This window comes from Hemitrygon akajei, chromosome 1 (assembly GCF_048418815.1).
Source record: "Hemitrygon akajei chromosome 1, sHemAka1.3, whole genome shotgun sequence".
In the NCBI taxonomy this organism is placed as follows: Eukaryota; Metazoa; Chordata; class Chondrichthyes; order Myliobatiformes; family Dasyatidae; genus Hemitrygon; species Hemitrygon akajei.
Genome location: NC_133124.1, coordinates 41,617,507 through 41,639,514, shown reverse-complemented (window position 1 = coordinate 41,639,514; position 22,008 = coordinate 41,617,507). Strand labels below are relative to the sequence as shown.

Here is a 22,008-nt window from a genome sequence, read left to right as displayed (position 1 = left end):
GGATACTTGGTAGTGTGGAGGAGCAAAGGGATCTGGGGGGTACATGTCCACAGCTCCCTGAAAGTTGCCTCACAGGTAGATAGGGTAGTTAAGAAAGTTTATGGGGTGTTAGCTTTCATAAGTCGAGGGATAGAGTTTAAGAGACGCGATGTAATGATGCAGCTCTATAAAACTCTAGTTAGGCCACACTTGGAGTATTGTGTCCAGTTCTGGTCGCCTCACTATAGGAAGGATGTGGAAGCATTGGAAAGGGTACAGAGGAGATTTACCAGGATGCTGCCTGGTTTAGAGAGTGTGGATTATGATCAGAGATTAAGGAAGCTAGGGCTTTACTCTTTGAAGAGAAGGAGGATGAGAGGAGACATGAAAGAGGTGTACAAGATATTAAGAGGAACAGACAGAGTGGACAGCCAGCGCCTCTTACCCAGGGTACCACTGCTCAGTACAAGAGGACATGGCTTTAAGGTAAGGGGTGGGAAGTTCAAGGGGGATATTAGAGGAAGGTTCTTCACCCAGGGAGTGGGTGGTGTGTGGAATGCACTGCCTGAGTCAGTGGTGGAGGCAGATACACTAGTGAAGTTTAAGAGACCTACTAGACAGGTATATGGAGGAATTTAAGGTGGGGAGTTATATGGGAGGCAGGGTTTGAGGGTTGACACAACATTGTGGGCCAAAGGGCCTGTAATGTGCTGTACTATTCTATGTTCTATGAATGAATGCCAGTCTATAGCAGGATGAGGGAGTGTTAGGACAGATGCTACAAGCTGATAGGTTTGCAGATGGAACCATATGGAGGTCAGGGGCTTAAAAAAGGAAACAAATATTAACTGGTGATTGTGTATTGTATTACAAGTCATTTAAAATGTAATAAATTATATTTGGATTTTTAAAAGTATAAATTGCATGAAGTAGGCCATAGAGCAAAAAGAAAACAGAAAGAGATTGACATGTAGTTGGAATGGCCATTGCACGTAGTTGGAGATTATATAAGGAGTAAGCGTACAGCTGAAATATTTCTTTGGTTGACTAGATTCAATGTTTTTACATGTCTTGGAAGGCTGTGGGTGCAAGCCCCATTCCTGAGATATGACCCCATAATCCAGGCCAATACTTCAGTACAAATCTTTCTTTCAATTAAACCTTGGAAAGGAGATGCTATGCAATGTATGGATTTCCCATCAATATGTTTATGTACCCATGACAAGGAAAAGACCTTCAGATCCTTAACTTTAACACTAATTTTTACTTCAGAGGAAATATCTTTGATATGTAAAGACACCAATACTGATTTTCCTGAATTTTCTTCAGAGGATAAAAGTATATTTAGGGCTTTACCTAAAAGTGTAAGGAGTCAATTGAAATGTCATGAAGCACAACTTCCAGCCTTTCACCTCACTTTTCCAGAGGTTATGTACTTTGTCACTGAGAAGGGGTGGAAAAGTATACTATAAATTGTCAAGTGCATGGTAATGTATTCATAAATACTGTGCATGATAGGATTCTGTATAAAACAAGAGATGTTTCATAGCAGCAATTATTCACTTCATTTATGTCCCAGCTTCGATAAGTAAGAAAAATTGATTTTTGAACTTTTAAACCCTAGATGATCCACCACAGTAGGCAAAATTCCGTATGAATAACAAGTACCAATTATCAAAGAAAGTTTCCATTCATTGATAAGTATTGTGCATTGTGTTGTGGTACCATGTAAAGTATGTTACAGAAAGTATAAAAGTAACATGAAGTTATATCCACGTATAGTTTCAAAAGTGAATCAACAAGCAGAAGCACTGTATGATCATAAACAAGGGACTTGTTATAGAATGGTCCAAATACCTTTAGGTTGCATTACTGAAGGAGACTGGTTAACATATTTGATGCCAACAAAAAATAGGTTGCTATTACTGTCAATCTACCTTTCACTGACACAGAGCTCAATGTGAGATATCTCTTGCTTCCTGACTCTGGAGCTGCAGGGCAGACTTTTTCCCCATTGCATTAATACTTATCCCATACAATAAAGCCTTCAATCTTTGCTTTTAATAATGCTGACAGTTAATTAATTGTTTTGTAACCTTGATCCAACTAAAAGCTTTTTTTTTGTTTTCTCATTATCAATATTTTCTCTCAAAGTTGTGATCCAATTAGATGAAAAAATGCTTGACAACATAAAGGTGAAATAACTTTAACTTTTTGTAATCAATTGTATGTTATTCTTTTCTGATGCATGCTCATTTATCTTCTTCACAATTTACCATAGATTTTTAATACAACAAGCCATTCCCCAGCCAGTTCTACATAAATTGGACTATCTTGCACTGTAATAGAATACATTATGCAAGATAAAAACATGTTATCTCAGAACACTTAGACATAATCCAATATATAAATGAGGTTAAATCACACTGTGCTAAACGAGAATAAACACATTACTGCTTAGTTCATAATTCTTTCCATTTTTACAAGACATTGGATCAACTGAAGCAAACATGCTTGCGACACCTTTGTTAATGACACCTCTGTTAATGAAAGAAATGTATGAATGCTTTATATACTAACACCTACACTGCAAATCATTACCAAATACTCTGAAACTCACTTACCTACATGTGATTAGCTTGAGCTGGTGTCCAAGTATGCCAATACACTACAGAGAGCTGAACTTGTCTGTTACCTGAGCATAGTGCTTGGTGTACTCATGCTATGTTGCCAGCTGTGCTTCCAGCCCAGATAAACAGTAAAAGAAACATGGGCACCGAGCTCCACTCCCCAGCCATTTAATTTCCAATATTATCATTGAATAGATAGCAACAGTGATTTGTTTCTATTTAAAGGTTTCCAGACATTGTTAAAGTGCTGTAATTGCATCTAAGAATGCTTAAAATCTCAGTATTTTATGCAGATCTGGAAATAAGTTGCAAGTTCTGCAAGACCAAGTAATGTGATAACATTCAAAACCTGGCATTCAGCCCAAATACGCCCGTGATCTCAAATACACGTTTGAGCTCAGTCTTGCTGAGATATGCTAGAATTAACTGATTTGATTTAATTTTTTGCTATAGCATTATCTGATTACCCGTAGTGAGCCCAACAGGACCTGATTGTGGAAAGGGTTTCGTAGACTGTGTGTTCCGATTTTACACTCAATGGGCTTTACACTGGATCTGGCTGTGATGGACTAACCCAATACAATACTGAGACTGCAAGCCTTTTATCTGCCTTTTTGCAAAAGCCTCCCAATATTACTTTGGTTTTATTAAAATTACTGATTGGAAGCAATAGTTTGCTTGAGATTATTATATTTATGGCAATGATTTAAAGGCCTTGGGCTTAATTCATGGTTAGATTAGTTGGGTCACATTTTTATAGATATCATGCCCCAAACATCAAATAATCTTTTTATTGATTTTTGAAAAAATACCATACTGACTGCTAAGTGAAGCTTGGACCACAGATGATCACAGTAGAAGCAAAAATTTCATAAATAAAGATTCTGTCCATTATTTCAACATTCCTTACATTTTCAGATATTCATATGAAGGATTTACAATGCAGATGCATAAAGTCTAAAGGACCAAATAGTCTGTTAATTAATTAAAGTGTTAATTATGCAATTGTAACTTAATATCTATGAAATAATCACGTAGAATTCATGTAGCAGAAAAAATTCTTGAAATATTCTAAGGCTCGTTTTGGTTGAGAAGCAGCTTAAAGTCACATCAGTTCTGGTGATCTCCCATGTTTGCAATGGATAAGACTGAAAACTGGATAACCTGTAGAGACACACTGGTTCATTGCCAACAATTCCAATTTTAATCACACATGCATGATAGGTCCTATCAGTTTCATGATGATAATGATTGTTGTTATGCTAGTAAATCTATTACAACATCATAGTGAATAAAATAACTGAATGAATAAACTTAGTTCCCAACCAAATGCCACCACAACTTCTCTCTTAACTGAGAGTTGATTTTGCAGCTTCTCTATCTGTTTGAAAGACTCAGCGACACTCCTCCACTGATCTGACTTCTGCACTAACAGTCCTGGCTGTCCATATACATCCAGGCACTGCGTTTTCTATTTCTCTAATTCTATATTTTACTTTTAACACCCTTCTTCACTTTTATCCTTCTCCTTTGTGATACATTCACATTGAGCCCGAAATTGACTCATGTATTTAATATACCTGCCTCTGCCCTGCTCCAGCAGCATTTCATTCTCTTTACCCTCTCTCTCTCTAACTTTTTCCTGTTTTTCTCTAACTCTTCCCTGCATAGGTAATTTCACATTTTCATATCCAGTCCTCCTAACCTCTGTGGTGGTTCAACCCAAAACAGGCTCTTAGACTTTTTTCTCCTTTGAGCTCACCAAAGGGATCCCGAAAATGCTCATACATCAAAGAAGATAAAGTAAAGCTGCAAGTTTGAATTAATTATTTTTAGCATGTTTGTTTGACCAGAGAAAGGGTTAACAATACCTTAGAATGAGGCATATGAGTCTACTGTGTGAATCATGATTTGCTTTTGACAGCAAGTAGCTGAAGTCAGGAATAAAATTTGTCAATCTGATATTCAGTCATGTTCTACTTTTTGACTGAATAAAGTTAGGATATTTATTGATTCATATTTTATATGAAAATAATATTTCCATATCTTTACCTCCAATTAAAATAAATTGGCTTAATTATTATTTCTGTACAGGTGTTCAGTGTTAGTTCTGTACTCAATGATCAAACTAGCTACAATTAAAAATCTCTTAATAAGCATATGTGAGCACACTTTACAAAAATAAAATAGATTTGCCTTTAAAGATCATGCCAACAAAGTTATTTGATTACTATGAAAAAAATGCACTAATTGCAATGGTGAATGTTTGCATCTAAGAATCATCCAAATATGACATTTGTTCAAGCTACATCTCATTAATCCAAAGCACAGTTTAAATGCTTTGTTTGCAAATTATAATTATTTTGATTACACTAGTTACTGATAGCAATGCTTATTTGCAATGCATCCTTTGAATTTGTCTAATTACATCTTAAAACACGGTGGAGAAGATTAATTAACCCACCTGGCTTCCTGGCATGAAGTCCTGGCTTGAATCTGTCATACTCATATACATGTTTTCACCATCAAGCTGTGAAAAGAATAATAAATATTCAGAGTGCATCCAAACTTAAAATCTGGCCATAATATACATGATAATTAAATGTAGATTTTGTTGAAAAGGTTTGTATTTTGTTTCATATTGCTGGTCTTTGATGAAATTCTTTCCATCTTTATTGACCCTGGATGTCAGTGATTTGAGGTAATTAGTTCAGTAGTAATTACATCAGGAAGGCAAAAAATGAATGGTTTCCTTTCATCTGCAATCTGTTATGAAACAAAATGGCTCATTCTCTGCACCATGCATACACATTGCCATTAGTTTTAATGAATTGCTAAATGAATGACACTGTTTCTGGCAGGATACAAGAATGATGAAGCACACCTAAAATGCACCCTGACTCGCCTCCAGTTCTCAAATTTGCAATGCAGTTATAGAATGTGCATGTATAATAATGCAAAAATTCTTTAATCTTTCGTCAATTTCTGATGTTTCTGAAGGGCTATGACAATATGCCCAATGTAAGCACTGGAAATGCTACTACTTAGTGCAATGTTTTCACACAGGACAACAGCATCTCATTAAAAATCTAACTTTATGTGCAAATAGATTGGTACATGGACAAGAAGTGGACTGAGAAACTCTTAAGTTGGTCCCTGAATTTGTCAAAAGCTGCAGAAATTCTCTAATCTTTTGGTCTAGATTTCAGATGTATCAGAAGAACTGCGACAAGCAAAAGAATTCAAAAGACCCAAAGTAAACATATATACCGGTACCTGGAATTTCTTCTACTTACTGCAATATGTATTTTTTTTATAAAATTTTGACTTTATATGCAAGTGGCACACTTCTGCATTTTAGATCCAAGTAATACATAAGGTGTGTCTTGCGAGGAGGCTGCATACAACTGAAGCTGTTCACTCTATTCTAGTCTATCATTTTAGTGAATATGGTTACAGAATAGTCTAATTGTAACATTGAATTTAGAAGAATGAGGAGGGTGTCTCAGTGAAACCTATTGCATATTGAACACCCTAGGTAGAGTGAACATAAAAGGACATCCCTTTAGATCAGAGAGGGAGAGGAATTTATTTAGCCAGAAGGTGGTGAATCTGTGGAATTCATTGCATGGATGACTGTGGAGGCCAAGTCATTGAGTATATTTAAAATGGAGGTTGATGGGTTCTTGATTAGTGTCAAACGTTATGGAGAGAAGGCAGGAGAATGGATAATAACTCAGCCATGATGGAATAGTGCAGCTGACTCGATGAGCCAAATGGCGTAATTGTACTCCAGTATTTTATGTTCTTATGGAATCTGTATATTTATTTATACCAATTGAGTTGGTTTCCATGTGAACTACCTCTTCATTGTATTTCCTAATTGATGAAATAGAGAAGACTTTGTTAAATAGCATTTTGATGGAATAGCTACCTTAACAAGAATCATAAATTGTGTTTTATTATATTTTAAAGAGCTGAAACAATTTATCATTTCAGAGACTAGAAGTAACTGCAGCACAAGCTATTTTATTACCTACAAAGCAGAGGAAAGATAACACCGGCAAGTGCAAAGTTCATGAAAAGGAAAGCAAAACAACATCGGTGTTCTCTCCCAGGACAACATCACTCAAGTTGTTGCCCATAGAAAATGTTCGGTAGGCCGTACCCTTCATGTGCCCTAACACCAGGCTCCTGTAAAGGGAAGAGTTTGTCAGGTGGACGGAGGGCAAGATTCAAGGATCAGTTCAAAAATGCAACATCCACATTGAAGGCTGGGAATCTTCGGCCCATGACCACTTAGAGTGGACTAGGAGTATTCAGAACAGTATAGAAAACTTCAAAAGCATACATCCACTGCACTATCCACCCATCAAGCAAAAGCTGCTCCATCTGTGGAACAGGTTGCAGTTATCACATTTGCCTCATCAGCCACAAAATGTGCAGTGGAAGTAAATTTATCTTTATTCCCGAGAAAGAGAAGAATAATAACTATGCATTATATAGTAATTAATTAACATGGCTCCTTTGTGCATTAAGATTGATGTAATATTACTGAAGATTATGAGCAATGACATTGTCTTTTCCTAAAACAGGCATGTCAAGAATCTACAATTTCCTTCAATGAAACCAGTGTTGCAAAAATTCACAAGCCTCAGTCCAATACCATTTCTGTGGTCCTCATTCATTCTCCAAAATGCATGATATTATAACAAAATCCAAGTAAAACCATGTTTAACTGTTCTACTGTATGTACACATGAAAACAATTTAACTTTAACAGATATAAAACAGGTTATTGATTTGCTATTCACTTTGACTTAAAGTCTGAATGGATCTAATACTTTCAAACCTATGAAGTCCATCCAGATTGTGATGTATATTTTTTTATTTATACAAGTGGGAAAAAGCACCCACTCAGGAAGTTGATGTTACTACAGTATAATCCTCTTGCATGTATGAAACTTGATCATCTCTTCAGCCTCTCTCTGTTCGGATTTTCTTTCTATTTCCACCCATTTTCCCCATTGATCTTCTCCCTCTTACCCAATCTGGTCCACAGGACATAATTTCTCTCCACCTCAATTCTCCACAATAATGGCAGATTGTGGAGGATGAAACGACCTTTACCATGTTTTCATGTATTAGTCCTAACATGCCATTCACAATACTGTACTTTGGTCTTGTATTGCTACATAGAAAAATAATACAAAATGTGTATGATCAGATCCCCCTGAGCACACAGGAACCTCTTGATTGTTATATTGGTTTGGAATGACCTCTTGGAATTGGAAGGTATATAATCAATAATCACAGTCAAACGCAATATTGCCATTGAAGACTCTATAATTCAATAAAAGCCGAGTCCTCAAAGATGGTGTTGGAATGCACTATTACAGTTAGGGTCTGTCATAACTAAATAAACACCAAGCAATAACATAAGACTATCTCAAAAGTCCAATGGTCCCCAACACTATTGAGAAATTGCACACTTTATAACAATTGTTACTTTTATAACCACAAAAGACTAAATTTCCTTCTGCTGAGAAAGTTTCCAAGAAGATTTGTACATATGCTTGTCTTAAGCACTAGTTTCCAGTTTATTAGTTTGTTTTGAAATCATATTAATTCCATTATTCTAGTATGAATTATCAATGTAACCTTTTAAAATTACACTTTACTTTTACTTGATCGGTAAGCAGCATTGAAATTATTTGCTACCATATTCACTGCTGTTCACTCTGCTGACCCATGTCTGTGCTGCAACACACAGCTCGACCACATCATCATGTTCACTGATGACACGACCGTGGTGGGTCTCATCAGCAAGAACAACGAGTCAGTCTACAGAGAGGAGGTGCAGCAGCTAACGGACTGGTGCAGAGCCAACAACCTGTCTCTGAATGTGAACCAAACAAAAGAGATGGTTGTTGACCACTCCCCACTGAACATCGATGGCTCCTTGGTAGAGATCGTTAAGAGCAACAAATTTCTTGGTGTTCACCTGGTGGAGAATCTCACCTGGTCCCTCAACACCAGCTCCGTAGCAAAGAAAGCCCAGCAGCGTCTCTACTTTCTGCAAAGGCTGAGGAAAGTCCATCTCCCACCCCTCCATCCTCATCACATTCTACAGGGGTTGTATTGAGAGCATCCTGAGCAGCTGCATCACTGCCTGGTTCGGAAATTGAACCATCTCGAATCGCAAGAGCCTGCAGCGGACAGTGAGGTCAGCTGAGAAGATCATCGGGGTCTCTCTTCCCGCCATTATGGACATTTACACTACATGCTGCATCTGCAAAGCAAACAGCATTATGAAGGACCCCACACACCCCTCATACAAACTCTTCTCCCTTCTGCTGTCTGAGAAAAGGCACTGAAGCATTCGGGCTCTCACGACCAGACTATGTAACAGTTTCTTCCCCCAAGCCATCAGAACCCTCAATACCCAGAGCCTGGACTAACACCTTACTGCCCTATTGTTTTGTTTATTATTTATTGTAATGCCTGCACTGTTTTGTGCACTTTATGCAGTCCTGGGTAGGTCTGTAGTCTAGTGTAGTTTTTTCTCTGTTGTTTTTTTTAAAAAACAGTCTAGTTTTTGTACTATGTCATGTAACACCATAGTCCTGAAAAACGCTGTCTTGTTTTTACTATGTACTGTACCAGCAGTTATGGTCGAAATGACAATAAAAAGTGACTTGACTTGACTTGAAAAACCACCCAACTTATTGTTACAAAATAATGACTCTGCTTTGCTATGAGCATTTTGATTGATTCAGACTTGGAGATAGTACTTTTTTTTCATATATTCTAATGTTTAATTATACATTGTGAAAATATTTTTGTTCTTTTAAAATGTTAACTTCTTTTATTGTAGCACCTCTTGTTTTAGATTTCAGAAGTGATGTAGTAATTCAAACTAAAGGAGGGTTATATGTAGCCAGCTGTACTTTAACCTCTTTCATATAAATATTGCAATGATTTCCAAGATATGATAACATTCCAATAAACTTACTGTGATTTTGGCAGAGTCTCGACTCTTTCAAATACCCAAACTGGATTTTACCCACTTTTCAAGTGAACTAAGTTGAACGTGCTTTTTCAGTATTTTTCTATCTGAACTTCTGGCAAGTGGGAATATTTCTTTTAAAAACACAGGAAAATCCACAGATGCTGGAAATCCAAGCAACATACACAAAATGCTGGAGGAAATCAGCAGGCCAGGCAGCGGCTATGGAAAAGAGGAAATGATTGACGTTTCAGGCCGAGACCCTTTGTCAGGACTGGGAAAAAAAGAGTAAGGAGTTGGGGGGAGGTAGAAGTACAAGGTGGTAGGTGATAGGTGAAACTGGGAAGCGGGGAGGGATGAAAGAAAGAGCTAGGAAGTTGATAAGTGAGACAGACAAGCTGGAGAAGGGGAAATCTGATAGAAGAGGACAGAGACCAGGGAAGAAAAGGAAGGGGGTGGAGCACCAGAGGGAGGTGATGGATTGGTAAGGAGATAAGGTGAAAGAGGGAAAGAGGAATGGGGAATACTGAAGGAGAGGAGGGGGTGAAATTACCAGAAGTACAAGAAATGGATGTTCATGCCATCCGTTGGAGGCTACCCAGATGGAATATAGGGTGTTGCTCCTCCAAACGAACTTTGGTTTTTCTTTTAAATTTTCAATAATAAAAACAGTACGTGTTCTCTTAGAAAGGCAAGAAAGTCTGCAGATGCTGGAGATCTAAAGCAACACACACAAAATGCTAGAGGAACTCAGCAGGTCAAGCAACATCGATGGAAATGAATAAAGAGTCAAAGTTTCAGACCAAGACTCTTCTTTAGGACCCTTATTCTCTTTGCATCACTTTGGCTGCTTGTCAGGCTGGTGTTAATAGATTTGCCTTTATTGAATCTGAATTAAGCCTTTTAATTCCATCTAGAAATAAGTGTATTGCTACTGTTTTATGAAAGAACAAAGTTCAAGCTTGATGTTCTGTAACAGTTTAAGAGTATTAGAAAGCAGGATTACAAAAAAATCAATCTTACAACCAAGCTGAAAAGTTATCATTATCTGCTGGATCTCCTTGTCCTTGATCTGCCAGTAATGTTGAACTACAAGTGCACAAGAATCAATTTATGTTGTTTTCCTTGGTCAGGTGTACATTTGGGTTTCTTGTCATTTTCCATTTGTTCAGTAGTAGCAATGGCATTGGCTAAGTAAGAACAATGGGGAGGAACCAATCGCATCAAATCTTAATTTATTTATGTGTTTGATACATCTTCTGCTAGAATTTGTGCTCTGCAGTTCTAGTGTGTTTTCCCAGTCACTTCAGCTTAATCATTTCAATTGGTGCACCTCTTGTGTATATTACACAATGAATATTTCACATAATGAAGCCTCACAACTTTAAGCCAGAGAGATAACACTTGTCCAAGTTTAAAGAGCAATGGATATGTATCAAAAGAAATGGAGCATCTCATCAAAGAGTAGATTTAAATAGTATTTCTATAAAAAAGGATCTAGTATTTTCCCGACGTATATGATGGATAAACTCTTCTTGAGTTTCTAGCCAGGTACAAGTATCAATTTTAATCAATGTTTCGATGACCAGCTTCTGCCATCTTCATCAGGGATGATGCCTAGGCATGTCTAGTCTGCTGGTATATGTACCCCGTTGTCTGTCCCTCCTGACTGAATAGTCCAACCAGGTTTCTAATGTCCCAATTTGTTTACAATTGAATTCCGGTTCTTGCTTAGAGAATATCTATAATTGTTTATAAGAGCTATAAACTTATTGACTTGCATGAAGTTACAGTACATGTAAACACATGTGGGCATATATCTGTTTTGGGTTCTGAAGAATTTAACAAACCATGCTAGGTAGCAACACTTCCACTTTAGCTGCTGAATTAGAATCCAAGGTAATGCCATCTTTAATATAGAAAATGAATAGCTCTTCTATCCAAACCCACAAAAATCAGTGGATTGCATGGATCATCTTCCCAAAAAGACCAGAACCAGGTTCCACATTATTCACAGCCAAAGGTACAGTGTGTTTCAGAACAGGAAATCTCCGCAAATGGCTTTAAAGGTTACAGCTAGGCAGAATGTTTATACACTAAGTACTTACTTAGCAACCTCGGGAGATCTCTGTCACATTTACAAATGAGGAGGAACATGTTGCTACCACCTGTCTTCCCTATATTGCCACAGTTTCTGGATGGATCACCAGGACCCTAAAGAAATACCAGATTAATACCATCCACTAACCCGTAAGGAAGCTCAAGTCACAGCTTTTGTGGGTCAAAGTTTCCCTGTGAATGTGGAGCAGTGTATATCGGCCAGCCAGGACACACATTGAAAATTTGCATCAAGAAGCACGGGAGTTGTATCTGTTTGGGTTACCCAGAGAAATCAGCTGTAGCAGAACATTGCATTTGCAATGGTCATAGGATTGACTTTGAAGGCACAAAACCACTGTGGCACGCCAATTGGCTTTTGGGACTGCCTGGTAAAGGAAACCATTGAAATGAAACTAGAGGAAAAGAATTTTAACAAAGACAAAAGTCTCACTCTTAAGTAAGAACTGGAATTTGACTGTAAAGAAGGTGGGAGAACGGAAACCTGATTGGAGGAGGACTAACTAATCAGGAGGGATATATTATGGGAGTATAAATATCACTGGACTAGACACGCCCAGGCATCATCCTTGAAGAAGATAGCAGAGTTTGTCATTGAAACGTCAGTTATAATCGATACCTATACCTGGCTGGAAGCCTGAGAAGAGTTTATTTGTCATACAAGTTGGGAATGTTCAAATTTGCATGATGCAGTTGAAGTACATTGTAGTTGCCAGGGCAAATAATTTTATACATTCTTGTTTGGAAAGCACCCAGTAACAGAGAAAAAGACCACCATTCCTGCCATATGGCCAGCTCGCATTGAACTTGACAGTCTCAGAGACCAGACATGTTTGTTCCCAATCCCAAGGCTACTTCATTTATAAACGACATGCATTAATAGATCCCACTGAACTTATCTCCTTATACCTCAACACTAGGAGGGTTTTAAGACTTGCAGACACAAAATGTCTTGTGATCCAACCACAGACAGTTAAAATATAGGAGCAACTAAAGACCATTTTGCTCCTATGGGCTTTTCACACAAATTTTCAGAATACAAAGGGTTGTACTTTAATTTTGCAGTCTTCCTTCAGCCCACTTACTCACAGGTCCTCTTGTAACATTCAGAGACTAGCTTACAATTTACTCCAAATTTGACAGTTGTGCAGAATATTACTAGGTATATAGCTGTATAATCTAGAGGTTTTTTATTTCATGATATTGGCAATGTAAATAAAAATGGCCATAATACAAGGACTATATTCTGCACTTCTTCAAACTGTAGTGTATTCTGTGGGCAGTTCAGAGGGAAGAGGGAAGCTGTACCTCCAATCTGAAAGGCAGTGGGAGAATTTTAACATTGTCACTCATAGCATCAGATGAGAGTGGGGGGGGGGGGTAAATGGGAACAAAATCAGAGTGACAACCCGAGCCAGGAGGGACAGCAGTGCTTCTCCCCACACATCATATTTAACAAAGTTCCTTGGCAACAAAGCATTCCTCCAAATAATACCAAACACCCCTCTCTCCGAGGCTGGGATCACTGGAAGCCCTCTTCCCTTGACATTGAGCACCAGACTGCCCCTGCAGCTGGGCTCAGAAAACTCTACCTCCATCTCCTGGGATTGATTCTTCACAAGTGAGAGATCAAACTCCATCATGTTTGGTGCTTTATCCCAATTAAAATTCCAGAGTATGGAGAGAAATTCGTAACTCCTGTCTGAAACTACTAAATTACTAAGGCAAACATCCAGTAAATATATAAGCCAACATATGTCCCTGACAGTGCTGCACTCCCCCAGCCCTGCATTAGGCTGGATTACATACACAAGGAATAAAGACAAAAAAATGCTAAAATGGGGATTGGTTTATATTGTCACATGTACCAAGGTAGTGGATAGCTTATCATGGATAATGTCCATACAAATCAAATCGTTACACAGTTAATCAAAGTAGTAGAAGCTGAAACAATAACAAGATGCAGAATGGCGTACAACAGCAACAGAGAACAAGGTGCAAAACAATAGTGAGGTAGATTGTGAGGCCAAGAGTCTGCCTTATTGCACAGGGGAATGATTCAATAGTCTTACAAAAAGTGTCTTTGAGCCTGGTGGTACATGTTTAAAATTCTTAGTGGCTCAAGTAGCGTCTCTTGACAGAGAGAAACAGTGCAGTGATACATTGGTTAGAGGTCCAATGAACTTGGCTTGATTCTAACATCGGGAAGCTGTCTCTGTGGAATTTGCATGTTCTCCCTTTGACTGTGTGGGTTACCTCAGGTGCTCTGGTTGTCTCCCTTTTCCCAGGGATGTACTGGTCAGTTAACAGATGGCAATGCAGTGCCTCTGGTGAATGTGGGTATCATAAGAATTGACTGTCGATGGGCATATGAGAGAGAAAGAGATGATAGGAAAATAAATGTGGAATAAGACTGAAGGGGATGTTTTGACAGCTGACATAGATTTGATGAGCTGAACGGGCTCCTTCTATAACGTGGCAAAACAAAAAGAGCTGCTGCCTCTCAGATTCAGCAACTCAACTTCATTCCTGACCTCGATGCTATCTGTGTGGGGCTTGCTTGCTCTCCCTGTGACTGTGTAGGAGTTTTGGGTGCTCCAATTTCCTCCCGCATCTCAATGATATTTAGGTTGATAGATAATTTCTCCTGGTTTGTAGGTGAATCAATGGTAGAAGCAAAGGGGGAGGAGGTGGAAGTTAGTGGGGAATGAGGGGAGAATAAACATAGGTTTATAGTAAATGGGTGCATGATGATTGGTGTGTACTTGGTGGCTCCAAAGGTCTTTGAACTGAACATTAACTTTTTCTCTTTCTATAGGTGTTTCCTGATCTGCTGAGTGTTCCCTGTATTTTCTAACTTTATTTCAGATTTCCAGCATTTGCTGTTTTTTTTTTGCTTTTCATGACATCAGAGAGGTCTTTAAGCTGTAGCTGTCAAATAAGGAGCAGATCTGCTACAACTGAACCAAGGCAAATAATATACAGATCCATCTACACCAGACGTGCCTTCCCACCACCCGATGATGCTCACAAACACCCACGGAGCAAACAATGGAGGGCACTGGTGGTAAAGGCTCTTTAGGCTATGGAACAAGTTCAAAGAATTTTTGACACTTAAAGAGTTTTGCTGAACTAGTTACAATAACTACTTAAATCCAGAAACTGCAATGAGTAATGTGCAAAAAATACAAAAAAAAAATTGTTTTTCACATCCATATTAAATTCAACAAGCTTTAAATAATGTAAAACTATATGTTAAATATTCCAAACCAGTTGCCTTCCTCAGTTTGTTAGTTCCATGTTCTAACCAACATTGCCACAGTACTAGCTTCTACATCAGTGTTTTTTCTTGTTACCTTCAGCTCTGTTCATATCTAATTATTCTTCCTGCTTTTTGATAACATGTTAATTGGCACATTAACTGTTCTAGCTGGGATCCTTTCTACATTGTCACTTCCCTAAGAGAAGAAATAACAATCAAACTAATCTTCTTTACTTGAGGCTTGTTAATTTTATATTCGTATTTTCTACTTCAGTGCTCAAGCTGTCCAAATTAATTGAGTTGCCTGTACCTATGAAATATATTCCCCTACAGATTACAAAAAAAAAAAATCTGGATCTGTACTATTGGAGAAAAGCAATGAATTGCTAGTGGATCTTTTTGAGCTGCTGTGAGCGCCCTTAAAACAGTAAATAGTGTTTATGGCACTTCTGAATATTTGTGGAGGATGAAATATGTGGAGCAATATATTGGGGAATTGGGTGGTGCACATACTGTACGGCAACATTCCCTCACTTTGTATTGACCAGTACACAAAAGTCATGAGCTGTGCAATTTTTTTGCCGAGTGACAACACTGTGTGCACTGAATAATTTCTTGAATAAAAAGAATAAAAATTAGCCAGTTCTAAAATTTCTAGACAAATCATCGTAAACTCCACATGGTCATCACCATCCACATCGGATACCAGAAAAGGAAATGTGATTGTGTACGACTGTGAAATATACTTAACATGCCAACAATGTAGAGGGTGACAACTTTTTGGGCGCAGTTTAAATTCCTTTGTGCACTAGTAGCAAAAGATGTGTGCATATGCACACCTTAGAGGGAACATTGCAGTACAGTCTATTGGAAGAATTTATATGAAAAGATCTGGTGGCTCTGCTGCACTTATGGCGTGAAGCCAATTAACTGTACATAACTTGCATTCTTGAAGATGTGCTGAGCATTCAGATGGAGCCCCCCTTCACTCTCCTTTTCCAACCAGTGTATCACCAACAAAGTTAGGTAATACAATGGCTGAGCTAGTACCATTGTGGCTTCACAGCTCGGGTGAACATGGATTATTCTTGACTTCTGGTGCTCTCTGTGTGCAGTTTGCATGAAGAATCATGGGTGCCCAAAGACATGCTGGTTGGTATGCTAATTGCCCCTAGTGTAGGTAGGTGCTGATATTGGGTATGTGTGAGCAAATACAACTATGGAAAATAAGAGGGGGAATGAGACTGGCTTAGACATGATGGGCTGAGTGGTCTCCTTTGTTTCATAATTAGTGCCACATGTGAAATATATTTGCTAATTGAATCCTTTTGATTGTTGCTACCATTCAAAAGTGGCTTGTTGTTTTCTTAGTTTTCTAAAATTGTACAACTTTGTAAAAGTCTTCAGAGAGTAATATAACAGATGTTGAAGAATGTTTTTGTTGAATTCTGCATAAATCAGTTTCTGTAAAGCAGTGTGCAACACTAGACTCTCCAGTTGGAATGCAGTATCACTGGGGAAATAAGAGAAGCACATCTCTGAAAGGATAAAGTATTAGAAGTGGGAGAAAATTTGAGTTGGGCTCCCAGAAGGAATTTCCACCAATGTATTAAAGAATTAAGCCATCTAAATGAAACAAAGCAAAGCGCTTCATTAAGGACATCCCTCCTGGTGCAAGCGCATAGCAGCATCAGAACTAGGCAAGAGCTGCATTGCCAGAAGCTCCCTGGATGACTTTGTCCATGAACCTTTCTGCATCAGGCTCCTTCTGAGCAGGAGAAAGAGAGGTTTGTAACATTACACATTTTGCCATCTACCATTGTATGAGGATAAATAATGAGGCTCCCTATTCAATAAGAGGTGACTACAGTTTTATATTTGATTTTCTTGGCAGAGTTAGCAGGCAAAGAGCACATTAAAGACCACATGTTGCTTTGCCACACTTTTCGGCAGTCACGTGTCAGCATTGCTCAACAGATATGGTGCCTTCATTTTGTACCAGATGCAGCTAACATGGAAAAAAACTAAAAGATAATCATTTGCAACAAGGAGTATCTGCTGACAACAGTGACTAATGCCCCAGGCAGTATGTTCTGTATGTTTATAAAGAAAGTCATTTGCAAAAACTCTTTTGACAGAACAGACCAATGATGTATTGACTGGACTGCTCTGGCAGAGTTCTGCAACATAAGGCAAAGTGGGTGTCAAGATCTGTGATGATCATTTGGAGGCTGTAACCACATTACTGTAAGGGAACAACCCTAATCATAGAACACACACAAAATGCTGGTGGAACACAGCAGGCCAGGCAGCATCTGTAGGGAGAAGCACTGTCGACGTTTTGGGCTGAGACCCTTCGTCAGAACACCTGATGCTGCCTGGCCTGCTGTGTTCCACCAGCATTTTGTGTGTGTTGTTTGAATTTCCATCATCTGCAGATTTCCTCATGTGAACCCTAATCATAGAGTAATTTTCAATAACTGAGGGTCAGGTGAATGAGGGGGAAGTAGAGGAGTGGTGGAGATTAGTTAGGCAACTCTTAACTTCCCAGAATTATTTGAGTACAAAGTGGAGAGGGAGATAGATAGATAATGTTCAAAGGGAAATGGGTCAAATGCAGGTAACTGGACTAGATCTGACAGGCATCTTACTGGTATGGATGAGGTGGGGTGAAGAGCCTTTTCATTGCTGTATACCTCTACTATTCTAAAATTAAAGCCACCAGACTATTAAATTTCAAAATCAAATTTTGAATTCCGACCACATTGAATATAAAAATCCACTGATAGTTCATTTATTGATTTTAACTAACATTTCAATGACAGACTCTGCCACCTTCATCAGGGATGATGCCTGGCCACGTCTGGTCCGGTGGTATTTATACCCCTGTCGTTTGTCCCTCTTGATTGGTTAGTCCTCATCCAATCAGGTTTCTGCTGTCCTACCCTGTTTACAATTGAATTCCTTGGACAGTGGAATCCTAATTGGATGAGGACTAACCAATCAGGAGGGACAGACGATGGGGGGGGGGGGGGGGCATATAACTATCAGTGAACTAGATATCTGAGAGGATGGCAGAGTCTGCCATCGAAATGTCAGTTATACCTATACCCAACTAGAAGCCCCAGAAGAGCTTATTCATCATACACACTGGGAAAGCAGCAGATCCTTTTCCACTGATAGTTCATTGCCTTAGTCCCTGTTTTATGCATCTATTAGATTATCTTGGTTGGTGTTAGCTTTAAGTGGAAGAAACAGCACATGTCTTTTGGAAGCAGCACCTCTGGGCTTAGAAGCCTGGCTGAGGACAGCATCACTTGCAGGGATTGCAACAGTGTGAGCTTGTGGCTATAAAGCAACAGACAAGGACACAAACTGAGTGTATTTGCTGGATGGCAGGTTGTTTAATGCTTGTAATAAAAATGCCAGAAATCCTGGAAACACTCAGTGGGTTAAAGCAAAATCTGATGAAGGTTCTCTATACTGAAAAAGCAAAGACTGAACATTTACAAGGAGAATTTGGTCACAACCTGGCTGGTGCCTAATCACTCATGAGTCTAAATAGGAAAGTTATGTTGTGTTACATCATGCTACTCGTTTTCTCCTCTGCATTCTCCTGATCCTTGGCTGCTGATTGTTACTTGGGTGACTAAGTCTAGTGCTTTACAACAGATTGCTACAGCATCCAGCAGTTCAACATAAATCTTGATCACAATAAAACTTTGAGCTTAGCTCTGCTTCCACAGATTCCACCTGACCCGATGAGTGATTCCAGCTTTTCTGTCTATGTTTCAGATTTCGTGCACTTAAAAAAAAACTTGCCATATCGCTCTGATGCTCTACAGACCCCTTTGCCTAGTGTAACCCATAGCAATTCATGCAGCAAGTTATTCTTGCATGACAGCAGTCCGAATCTCCTCGATTTCCCCAGGTGGTGGGCGGCAGGTGTTCTTGTTTCATTGGGAGCTGCAGTGTTTTAAATTAACCTCTATTATTATTGGGTCCACAAGTTTCAAAATACAGTTGCCCACCACTGTTGGAAAGGTCAGTCTCCAATGTTTATGCTGAATTTTGCACTAAATGGATGCTGTATTCCCCTTCCTTGATATTGAACACAGGCTTTCTGGTAGGCTCTCCCATGCATCTCATTTTATTGTGACAACTGCCTTCTACTATAATCTCACTGAGAAGCCTTTCAGGAACTCTGCAGCAGGACTAGTGTGTGGGCCTGCCCTCTGCTGAGATGGTGCCTACATTATCTTTTCCCTTACTTTAGCTGCAAGGAGTTCATTCCTGGTACTTCACAGACATTGTCTTTCTTGTTTTGCTTTTAATTACCTGCAATATCATTACCTATATACTGTAGCTGTGAGAGTGAAAACAAACAATATGTAATCACCATAGCTGTCTTTTTGCTGTTCCTGTAATTAAACATATATTTTGAGTACAGAGAATCAAACAGGTACAATGATGCCACTGTGGTGCTGGAAACAGAGAAAGTAAGAGGTGGTTGCTTATAACATCTTGAGATAGATCAGAAATGTACAACGTGGGAAGTGTATGAGGGACAGAATAACATGGGTAAGTATTGTCGTCTAAGTGATTTCAGCAGCATTCCTGACGTGGACCGAATAATGTTCAGACCCATAATAATCTACACCATTTCCTCAATGGGGTTAGGCAAAGCAAATGCATTATTCCTCCTCCAGTTAGTGCACCACATTGTCCTGTAATCGAGAGGGAAATGTATCAGTGTGTTGTGCAATATATTTGGCTGATATAGCTGTTGTGGTAGGTGGTCCACAATCTGAGAGAATAATGATAAGCGTGTGAGGCGAAGGTGAAGCAGATGTTAACAGGTTACGGTTGTAAGTGATTACTGATAAAGATGAGGTGAATTTTCTATTTTATTTATTTATTTAGAGAGATATTGTGGAACAGGCCCTATCTGATCTTTGAGTTACACCACCCAGCAACCCCCAATTTAACCCTAGCCTAATACCAGGACAATTTACACTGTCCAATTAATCTATCAACCAGTAAGACTTTGGACTGTGGGAGGAAACCTGAGCTCTTGGAGAAAACCTGTGTGGTCATGTGGAGAAAGGACAAACTCCTAACCCTAAGCCAATCTGCTCCAGCCACGCTGCACATTTGGCTTTAGGTAGCTGGCCTGAGGTATCCCAAGTGAGCCCCAGCTATTGCTGGCCACTCACAATCCACCCGGCCAATTAAAGTGGGTTTGGTGCTGGCTGGACACAGATGTACATCAAATCAACAGGTATTTGGAGATGTCGATGTTTGCCATTATTTTAGCTGATGTGGCTGTTATGGCTTGAATAGTGTCGAAGGTGTGTGTGAGCTGGGACACATGATTGTGATGTGTTTTTAATGGTTAGGTGGAACGCATGGAGGATAGCTATGAATGCTGACTGATAGGAGTTGGAGGTCAGTAAATAATGGGGATATTGGGAACTGAGCACTGTCTTGAAGGTAGCACTGCATATGGTCAGTGGAAAATTGTCCTTCTGGCACTGCATTCTAGTTCATGGGATTTGACCCCTGGCATTGGCCTACATACCCGAGCTCATCATAGGGTCAAACATAACACAATTTACAAGCAGCTTGATGCAATTTTAGATAACTGCCCGAGAAACAGATGGTGTCAGTGACTAGGGAACAGAGCTTATGTCAGGGAATAAAGAAGTTGGTTCCAAATAGTTAACACTACAGACCACTCCCAGTTACAAATGCCCAATTTATAGGCATCCATAGATATGAATGAACTCGCATAACCTTATTTAACTCAAAACTCTCTCACACACACAAAAACAAACATATATATATATATATATATATATATTCATTCCTACAAATGTCAGAACTAATTTTTTCTCTCTCTACTTTCAGATATTGTTCTTTCCCATCAGTTCCATGTGTTTTGATGCCGCTCATTGCGATACTGTGGAGGCAAGGTTACTATATTGAGTCAGTTTTATGCATTTTCTTGTATATGAACAAAATTGATTTAAGGAGGTCTATTAAAAACAGAACATGGTCGGTACCCGGATTCAGACAATGTTGTGAAATAAGATCACACATTCTCCCTTTTAAATACAAATTGTAGTGCTACTGAGAGAGAAGTTTTAGTTTTTTCCCTTATTTTTTGTGTGATTTAAAGAAAATACAGTCTAAATTTTCTCTTCTATGCATGTATGTTTATTTACAAAATGTAAATAATCTATTTGAAAGGTTAATCAAACAGCTCCAAAAACCATAATTGAAATTATTTGAGCAACACACACAAAATGCTGGTGGAACGCAGCTGGTCAGGCAGCATCTACAGGGAGAAGCGCTGTCGACGTTTTGGGCTGAGGCCCTTTGTCAGGACTAACTGAAATTATTTATTTATTTAACATAAAAATTTGCTATAAATTTTATTGGCACTCATGGAAGCATAATTAGCAGCAGTAAAATGAAATGAGTGTATATTTTAAGATGGGCATTTGAGCTGTATAAACTTGGCTTGATAAATGTGCTGTTGGACTGAGTTCTTTGTAAGTTTTAGCTCTGCTGAATTCAGTTCTACCCTTTTACTGTCTGTAAAATGGGGGCAGTCATGATGAATTTATGCTCCTCTAAATTTCAAGGTGTTCATATCATTTTTGACAAGCAGTTTTAAGACAATCCAAATGGAGGTCTGAAATCATACCCTTTGTGAAAAAGGCACTTTGGAAACCAGCACTTGGAAAATTAATATCGCTCATTTAAATTAGGCTGCAAGCTTGTTGGATCAAAAGTGCGAGCAATTTAGCAATTTAAGAAACAATATTACGTGTATATTATTTTAACTGTTCACCATTTTCCTTCATTGTAAAACTCACAACAACAATTGACACTTATTGCCTTGCAACATGAAATTTCATCAGTATATCAATGGGTTGTTTCAACTGCTATTTTCCACAGTGGCACAGCTGGTTACATTTCTTGTAAAACTGATTTTTGTTTACT

At 38.7% G+C, this 22,008-nt stretch overlaps 1 protein-coding gene across 3 annotated transcripts in view; it reads right to left on the bottom strand.

Annotated features, from left to right (window-relative positions):
- Nucleotides 1-22,008, bottom strand: part of tox (thymocyte selection-associated high mobility group box) — a 250,536-nt gene that overhangs the window by 145,197 nt on the left and 83,331 nt on the right. For all 3 annotated transcript variants that reach the window (XM_073041893.1, XM_073041897.1, XM_073041901.1), the window contains exon 2: nucleotides 5,074-5,139. In XM_073041893.1, the coding sequence (XP_072897994.1) occupies nucleotides 5,074-5,139 (66 nt within the window). The remainder of the gene's footprint in view (nucleotides 1-5,073; nucleotides 5,140-22,008) is intronic.